Source organism: Etheostoma spectabile, chromosome 22, assembly GCF_008692095.1.
Source record: "Etheostoma spectabile isolate EspeVRDwgs_2016 chromosome 22, UIUC_Espe_1.0, whole genome shotgun sequence".
Taxonomy (NCBI): domain Eukaryota; kingdom Metazoa; phylum Chordata; class Actinopteri; order Perciformes; family Percidae; genus Etheostoma; species Etheostoma spectabile.
Genome location: NC_045754.1, coordinates 12,077,360 through 12,086,923, shown reverse-complemented (window position 1 = coordinate 12,086,923; position 9,564 = coordinate 12,077,360). Strand labels below are relative to the sequence as shown.

The 9,564-nt window shown below is 39.5% G+C and overlaps 1 protein-coding gene across 1 annotated transcript in view; it reads left to right on the top strand.

Moving 5' to 3' along the window:
• Positions 1-8,790, top strand: part of zbtb47b (zinc finger and BTB domain containing 47b) — a 27,699-nt gene extending 18,909 nt beyond the window's left edge. Inside the window, exons 3-6 of the mRNA XM_032504290.1 lie at positions 744-891; positions 1,404-1,519; positions 3,307-3,451; positions 3,806-8,790. Of these exons, the coding sequence (XP_032360181.1) occupies positions 744-891; positions 1,404-1,519; positions 3,307-3,451; positions 3,806-4,251 (855 nt within the window). The 3' untranslated portion in view covers positions 4,252-8,790. The remainder of the gene's footprint in view (positions 1-743; positions 892-1,403; positions 1,520-3,306; positions 3,452-3,805) is intronic.
• The last annotated feature ends 774 nt before the right edge of the window (positions 8,791-9,564 follow it).

Below are 9,564 nucleotides of genomic sequence, written 5' to 3'. Positions count from 1 at the left end.
AATTCCTCTGGGTTGAGAAAAAAAAAAAAAACATTCCTCTGCATATTTTAGGGAGGGGAACATAGAATTCATGTCATGATTTAGAGTGGACGTGTATATTATTTTCTTACAAAGATGCCATAAATTAAACATAGTTAAAGCAATAAAGGATGATACTTTTGATACAAGAATGGATATTTGGCTAAAAATGGAAATCCAACACCATCTTCTGTCGATTATAAAGTCTATATAATTTAAACTTAATAAATGTATGATTTTCAGTTGGGTTATTGCAATAATATTACAAGAATTAACACAGCTTGTCTACTTGTTTTAGATAAACTAACAGTATTATAGAATGCACTGTGACTACTTTTATCATAATATGTTCCTCAAATATGACACAAACCTCTACCCTTTGTTATAATCTGTGTTTAAAGTATTATTGAGTTAATAATTAGTACATTCACAGTTGCAATCACAAAACTATATTAACACTGCTCAATAACTGAGTCAATAACTCAGTCAACTGGCACACAGTTATACTAAATTCTGATATGTCTCAGTGACTCTACTCTGCAGCGAGCAGCTGGAGTCTTGCTGTGGTTTTGAAGATCATTTGCTGCTTTAATCTGCTGACTCTAATTTCTTTTTCGGTACAGTGCACGCTCAAGTATCTGTGTAAGCTCCCACACCTGGATTGTGTTTGTAAAGACTGTTCCAGAGGCTATGCAAAACTACTCCTCTTCTTTTTTTTCTGTAAGTGTGTAACATGTGGCAAGGCCTTCAAAAAGCTGTGGTCGTTACACGAGCATAACAAGATTGTCCATGGCTACGCCGAGAAGAAGTTCTCCTGCGAGATCTGTGAGAAGAAGTTTTACACCATGGCTCATGTCAGGAAGCACATGGTCGGTGAGTGGCAGTGACATTACCAATTCTGGTTGGTCGCTTTGTTCCCATTTGTTACTTTAGGCTTCCTTTTCCACTGATTGTTGTGCAGGATTTGTTTTGGGTGTTGCTTTCCTCTTCCACTTTTTAGGGGGATAAGCATCTTGTTTCCCAGACAGCCTTACCTCATTCCCTGTGTCCATCTGTGTTTCAGTGGTAAAGGAATGGCCTTGCATAAAGTACTCTATGTCATTGAATCCTATTTATTCTTCCTACTATAGGAATGACTTGAGAGGTTGATGTAGAAACTGACCATCTACAATATGAGACATCAATTGTCCTATCATAATTAGCCAATAAAAAAGCATCAGTATTTGTTCTTTTATTTGTTCTGCAGCTGCTATTGAGTGGCTGAATATTGAATACCATTTTGTGTGTGTGTGTGTCTCTCTCTCTCTCTCTCTCTCTCTCTCTCTCTCTCTCTCTCTCTCTCTCTCTCTCTCTCTCTCTCTCTCTCTCTCTCTCTCTCTCTCAGCCCAATACGAAGGACATGCCGTTCACCTGTGAGACATGCGGGAAGTCATTCAAGCGCAGCATGTCCCTGAAGGTTCACTCTCTGCAGCACTCAGGAGAGAAACCCTTCAAGTGTGAGGTTTGAGCTCCTTTAATACGCTGCCGCTGCTTTTCTCCACTTAACTCACACAAAGAGTTTTACTCCGAATCAGATGTGCACTGTTTTAAAAGCTGTAATTTTTGGAAATGAACGGTGTCTAGAATGTTATTTAAATTAATGGACGTTGCTTGTAATGTTAGGCTCATTGCTTGATGCTTTCTGGCATCATGCTCACTCAACACCTCACCTTTAAATAATTAGTCCCTCTCTCTTTGTGAATGTGGCTGTAACTTTTGCTGCATTCATGACGTGTGGGAATATTCTATACAATGACCGAACTGCTTAAAGGAATAGTATGAAGTTTTGGGAGATAAACTTATCCGCTTCCTTGCAGAGTGTTGGATGCGAAGATTGATACCGCTCTCATACAGTTAATATGAAGCTACAGCCTGCAAGAAGTTTAGCTTAGCATAGCATAAAGACTGGAAGGGGGGGGGGGGGGAAGTTATGGTGCTGGCTTTAGCATCCTATTTACCATACTATGTTGAACTAATCCTTTTTAAGCCAAAAAGTTGAGGAGTTTTTGTGTTTTGGAATTCTTTTTAGTGTTGAAACATTGATCAAAAACATTTCTAAACAGTTGGGCTGCTTGTGGAACTTTACCTATTCTCATATTTTAAACGTATTACTTAACATGTGTAATACCCATAATGTAGTTTATATTTCACAACAGATAATTTTGATTTTATTACTGAAATCTGTCACAATGTGTTTTACAGAAACAAATCTCATAGCTGAGATTTGTTTGTCAGAGCTTTTACTTTCATGGATCAGTTTCATTGAGCACTACATTTTCCACAAAAAAAAAAATAACTACAAATGCAAGCAATTATGACGGGGTCCAAGCCTTCTTGCACCAGTTTCCCCCTGATGGGCTGCGTGCAAAAGCAGGACCCAAAGCGTAACGGTGTGGAGGCAAACGTCGGTAAATATCGAGAGATGTGAGTCGCAAGGTCTGCGGTACATTGCCGTTGCAAATATTTTGTACTTCTAGCTTCCCCTAGTGGCCAATTTCTTTCAAATTTAAAATGAGTAGGGGACTTCCAGAGGGTCATGGCAAACACAATTCTAAAGTTTCAGGTTGATCTCATTTATTTTGGTCGAGATATGGCAAAGTTGGTGTTTTCATAGATTGCTACACAAATTTGTTTGTGCGTAATATTTTTATCCAATACAAAAAAAGGTCTAGGAGGAGTTTCAAAAGTAGGCTTACGATAAATCGCAATTTTTATTTTTAATGTGCGATGTACTGTTTGGAAGTTTTAAGGCCAAAATTTAGTTTTTCTTTTTTTCTGCCATGCAGTGGAAGTTTTTTTTTGTCCCTACAGATATCTGGACCAGTCCTGAAAACGGCAACCCCCCACCATGTACGGTGGGGGGTTGCAGTATCTGTAGTATCAATTTTAGGCAGAGAAGAATAATAAGAAACCTTAGGAAAGCAATGCTCGGTGGTGTTTTTGCCTCCAACGTCGCCTTCCAGGCAGCTAACCCTATCCTTAACCCTAAACATAACCATTGCAGCGCTGCCTAGAAGGAGATGTTGGGGGCAAAACACCAAACACCAAAAGCAATAGGATTCCACAGCTCCGCTGGATCTGTGAACCCAGTCCCCTAGGGCTTGGACCCCTAAAAATCTTAGCAAAAACAGGGTACCCACAGCCTTGGACCCCTATTAAAACCCACAAATACTTGCTTTGTGACTATCATTTATGAGACTGTTTCTGATTAATACTTTGTATAAAAGTGTTCATTGTGTGCCATTTCAGAACTGCAGTGAGCGCTTCCAGTACAAATACCAGCTCCGTTCCCACATGAGCATCCACATCGGACACAAGCAGTTCATGTGCCAGTGGTGCGGAAAGGACTTCAACATGAAACAGTACTTTGACGAACACATGAAGACACACACTGGTGAGTCACTTCTTGCATTACTAGGACAGAAGGTCACAAAGTACAAACAAAATGGAGACCCACCCTCCCACTCTGGTCCATAGCGCAACTACTGGTTAAAAACTACACATTTCGGTTGATATTGCGAACTCATTAGCAAACTGTTTGCTAGTTATTTGACAGCGGACACGCAATGACATTTGCACTTATTTTTTTGAGTCATGTTTTTGGAAGTCACAGCTAAATGCACCACTTTGTTGACCAGCTATTTGCTAACCTCAAGTATTGATTACTGCAGCTTTAAATTGTATGATGCATGTTGAAAATGTATCAAAAAGGTGTGTTTTTCAGCACCTTGTGTCCCTCTTTGTGCAGGAGAGAAGCCTTACATCTGTGAGATATGTGGTAAGAGCTTCACGAGCCGGCCCAACATGAAGCGCCACCGCCGCACCCACACCGGGGAGAAGCCCTACCCCTGTGAGGTGTGCGGCCAGCGCTTCCGCTTCTCCAACATGCTCAAGGCCCACAGGGAGAAATGCTTCCGCGTCAGCAACCCCATGGTTACTGATGGCAACGACCCCCTTGTCCTCCATCAACCTCTGGCCTCGCCCACTGCGGACTCTTCCGGTCAGGTGCAGCTGAGGACGGCGCTCCCCGCCACGTCTGCAACCACACCCGCTGCTGCCTCTAGCCCACACCCCCTCCATGGCACCCAGCTGTCTCTCCCCCTGCTGCACTCAATGGGGGGACTGCCTCCGAGCCCACATTTACCCCCTCTGCCTCCCCTGTTCCCTGCTGGTAGGATGAACTCCAACAACTAACAAATCTGTGTAGCATCAAAAGCACCTTTGTTACTTTTGTTTTTCTTAGAGCTTTTTAAGAGGACTTCTGCAGGAGAGTGATTCACCTCAGTGACATTTACACCGAGGAGAAACACTGACTGAAGGCTAAATGGACGCCTCATAAAAACACACACATACGCCTACCACAATAAGAAATAGTTATTTTTTACTCTGTTAAATACAATATATAACCTCAGAGTCCAGTAGGACATGTCATCACCGCTCTTTTCCTCATGAATTTTACAACTCATTTGGTTTTATTTGGAATCCCACCACCACAAATATCTCCCCAGAGCCTTGCACAATGCATTGATTGTAGCATCTTTTACAAAGTTGGAGGAAGAGTTTCCTAAGTCCTCACTCATACAGGGGTCATCCATCTAGCGAGAACCACACTATGATGAGAAAAGATGTTTTATTTTTGATCGTTCTCTGCCAAGATGTAGCGAGTGGTTCCGGTCTGACCCAGCAATAACCAAATGCTGATTTGTCTCTGAGCATATACATGTATATGGCATTGCCAATAACCAAATCCTGTTAGCTCACCTGTATAGTTAGATAATGTTATACAGCATTTATAATCAATCCTGCACCTTACATTTAACTCTAGTGATATTACTAGATGTACTCCTTATTGTCTCAAATTTTATAATTGTGATAGTGTGTAATTCGTGGCACGTTACATCAATTTGTAAGGATGCATGAGAAGCTGTGATGCGTGGAGAGTTGACCATGCAATGCAGTGTGTGGTGTTTGTGACGGTGTGTGTGTGAGATGTGAGGCAGAGTCATGAGATGAGGATCTTCAAATCTACGTTCAGCTAATTGACCGAGTCAGGAGGTGAAGTAATTTGTTGACTCTTATCTTTTGCTTACATTAAGCAAGCGTGCTCCTCTCCTACAGATCTGGCTTTGAGACGATATCACACTTTTCTGTGACTTGTTATTAAAAACCTAATGTACTCTGACCTACAGTATATTTGTAGGTTTAAAATCTAATGTTAATGTTAACTTACATTTTCCAACTAAACCCGATCTGTGTTATTAGTTTGCAGAATACCAAGAGTGTAGGGATAATAATATTCACAAAAAACCTGCGTACATAGCTCATTAAGTGTGCACATTTCACCATGATGTATATTGTGAAGTGATAAACATTATATTACAATGCCTAAATCTCTTAAAGAGCACTGACGGGGAGTACTTTTGGCACAACAAAGTGCACCACTAAAAGGGCTCCTTACCATTACATCACTATTATGAAATACTCAATTTCTTATAACAGTGATCTGTAGAAGCTAATCGAAGTGAGGGACATGCAGTATGTAATACACCTCAAACATTTGTGGCTCTATGTGCACTTTTGAGAACTGTTTGTCATTAACCTACTGGAGTAGAACTGAAAGAATAGAAAATAATCAAATCCTTGTCTATAAAAAGTTCTTCTCTTAAAGGATTTTCTTAGAAAAATACACTTATTTCCTTTCTTGCCCAGAGTTAGGTGAAAAGATGGACACCACTCTTATGTCTGTACGTTAGATATGAAGCTACAGCCAGCAGCTGCTTAGCTCAGCTTAGTTACTGTAAGCACAAAGACCTGAAACAGAAACAGCTTGGCTCCGTCTGAAGAAAAAAACAAATTCACCTACCAGCACCTAAAGCTCAGAAATTAACACATTATATCTTGTTTGTTTTATCTGGACAAATACCGAAATAGGACAATTTGCGGCTCACAGGGTATTAAAACACTTTGTTTTAAAGCTACTGTCAGGCTCTGCTTCTTTTTTTTACACTTCGTTTTTTGTACAGTTTAAACAGACAAAAATGAACTTGTTAATTAGTGAGCTCAAGAGTGCTGAGGTGGATTTTGTTTCCTTTTGGACAGAGCAAGGCTAGCTAACCCCTGTTTCCAGTGTTTATGCTAAGCTAACTGGCTGCTGGCCTTAGCTTCATCATCGTAAAGATATGAGAGTTGCATCTTATCAATTCTGCAAGAAAGCAAACAAGCATAGGCAACTTCCCCAAAATTTCAAAATATTCTTTTAAATCTGGCATTCTAATCAATGAATTACCCCAAAAGAGTATCTGTGCACGACTGATGCACTCCCGTTCACTTTATCTATACATAGCCTATTTGTAGTGTAGCGTTAACCTGTAAATATTGTTAAGATGTGCTCTTCCTTGTGATTAATTCCTCATGTTTATATGTGGAGAGTCATTTGAATGTGCCCCCACGTGCGTCTTGGCTGGTACTACAGAAAGTTGGAATTTGTGGATAAGCTTTTGTAAATGTAATAAGCTGTTCATTGTTTTATTTAAAAGACAAATTGAAGCACCTTAGTGTAGTGTTATGTCTTAGTTCACCCCAGTTACGTGTATTACTGAAACTGCCATGGTTTAATGGTTAGGGCCACCACAGATGTTATTTGAAAATGGTACTTTTTCTTTTGTTTCTTAATGTGTATAACACATGTTTTTTACTTTGATTTGCTGCTTTTGTACAGGGTCCAGTTTGAGACTGCCCTTTTAAATAGAAAGTCTAGAGCTGTTAAATTGTTGAATATATTCTGGCTGTGATAAATCCAATTTAGCCTTACTGGGCAGAGAGCTCCAGGGTTATACATGAGCTACACTTTTTTAAAGATTATTTTGGTTTTTTTTCCCTTTATTCAATAGTGACAGTGGATAGACAGGAAAGGGGGAGAAAAAGAGAGGGGATGACACGCAGAAAAGGACTGCAGGTTGGATTTGAACCCTGGTCACTGCCAAGGACTACATGGGGTGCGCGCTTTTACTGGGTAAGCTAGAGGCTGCCCCATGAGCTATACTTTTTGAGCAGTTTGATGAGGTAACTGCTAACATGGTATACCCACCAAGGATCGATATAGTCATTGGTAGATGGGGCTTCTATATGTTGACAGAAAGAGGACTAAAGGCAGTGTCACATAATCATAAAGACTGTTGCTCTCTTGTGGTTTCTTAGTAAACTGCACTCTGTTAACTACACTAAAGAAAAAGAAAGGCCTCCCTTAAGAGTACATTATCATTCATAGTGTGTCTCTACTAGTCACTGTAGAAGCTCATAGTACTTTTGGATCATAAGAAGAGGCTAAAATTGTGCTTACTAAGTATTTTCCCACTTGACTGTTTTGAGAAGCACTAGCCCAAGAGACGATACTGAGATACTGTGGTTATAGTTTGTGTATTCGCCTTATACTCGGAGGAATTTGAATGTTTTTGTGTTATGGATGATGATAGCTGATGGAAAACAAGGAAGGATAGTAGTTAATACTACTGATTAATGCACTTTGAATTTGCTTGCCACACAATCCTATAACGGGGCTACTGCAGATACAAGGTGAACAATAGATTGCAGAGATGTGTACTGAAAAAATTATTTCCACACAGCCGGCTAAATCCGAAGGTATACATTTTATATTTAAATGTACCGTGTGGATGTTAATGCTCATAAATTACAGTCAATTTCTTTGTGTTATTTGTTCAAATTTGGATCAGAGTTTATTAGGAAGTTGCAGAAGTGGCAGACCGTGGCCTGAGGAGTTATTTATGTGTCACCCGCCACCTCTTCTGTCTGCCTGTTTGACACTGTGCTGCTCTTTAACAAGTATTTATGACTCCTCCCTGAAGGGGCAGACAGTACAGCTATGGCTGTTTCTGATTTGGCTTGTTCTCCGAACACTACCATGATTAAGAGAAATTAGTTTTAGCTCTTACCAGTTTGCTCCTATGGAAGGGACTTTCACATGTGACTGTTATATTTCATGAGAAAATGTAAAGGAAGTTGTCAGTTGCCAAATTGAGTAATGAAAAAGATATCTGTTATTGTGAGCACTTTATACTGCAGTTTAGCTAGTATGGTTTAAAGGCTGATACAGAAACAGTTATATGACTTAAAATATGCTGGTGTGTGTTTTTTAATATATTTCCATGGCAAACAATTATAGGAAATTGCAAAAATGCAGTCTCTGCCAGAAGTGTGTTCTTGGCAGGTGTTTATTTGGACCAAAGGGACACCCAAACTGTATGTTTAGACCCTGTAAAAATAAGTCAGACTGTACCTGCTTGGTATCAGTTTTAATATTACAGAAGAATGGACTTCAGTTACAGGCTTCCAAACCAGCGTGTTGATCAATTTTTCTTACCAAATCATATTTATCATTTTAGAAGTGAATGGCAGTCAGCATATGATCTAATTTGTTTTCCAAGGTCAAATGTGTCCAATTAAAAGCCCTAAATTATTTGTTTTACCCCACTTTTCAAACTATGCTGATTACAGTACATAGTTCTTGAACGGTGTCCGGAGGAAGCACGAAAGTCTAAATCCACCCTTTAAAGCAGAATTTATTTTGTGGATTATTTAGTGAACAATACTTCCTCAACTCCAGCTGCAAATAAGACAAAACCCGTCTGAGACTTCATCAAAGCAACACTTAATCAAACTGTGCATTCAAATGTATCAAAGACAGACATTTATAAGCCCTGACGTCTCTCAAATCCTAAAAAAAGGATATAACAACCTCTTTAAAATATAAGTTTTTCTTAAAAGTTAAATGGCAGTAGATTCTAGAAACGGTAAAGCGACATTTTGCACAGTCTTATAGGAGTCCTATATTCTAGGCAAGTAGCCTTTATGACTTTTAAATAGCCAGATTTCCTTTACTAAGGCTAGCAGCCAAAGGCTTGTTAGATGAAGCAAAGGTTGGCCTGCCCTTGTCATTTAATTAAGGGTTTGTCAGTGATTAGCTGGGTGCCTAGACATCCTAAGGTCTGTGCATTCAGCATTTTACCCAAGTGAAATGTTTGTCAAATAATGAAGCTTTGATGACGGCAGTAGTTTAAAGCAGAGTGCGCATGGGATTTCCAAGTTGGGTTTTGCTGGGACTTGTAGTTTGGGTTTTTGCTGGGTAGCTGCTAGTGCCGAAATGTGTATTTTGTGGCCTTCAGCTTAAAGAAATGTTTTGGGAATATTTAATTTTAGTAGCAGTTACTAAAGTTTCACGGCTCTAATGGAGAGAAAGCATTGTGTGTATGTAAGAATTTAAAGAAATGTGTGAAGAAGGCTCTTTTATTAAGAATGGAGCAGTTTGTTTACTCATATTGTGGGTGCAAATTTATGAAGCCTCAAAACTGACAAAAGGAAACCACATGAGTCAAAACTATGAATTGTGTGTTAACGGTGCCCTGTCACAGAATACTGTATTTACTTGCTTTTTTTGAAATATGTTAGGTGCATATGTGTTTGTGTTACGTCGTGAATGTGAAAATGAACTGC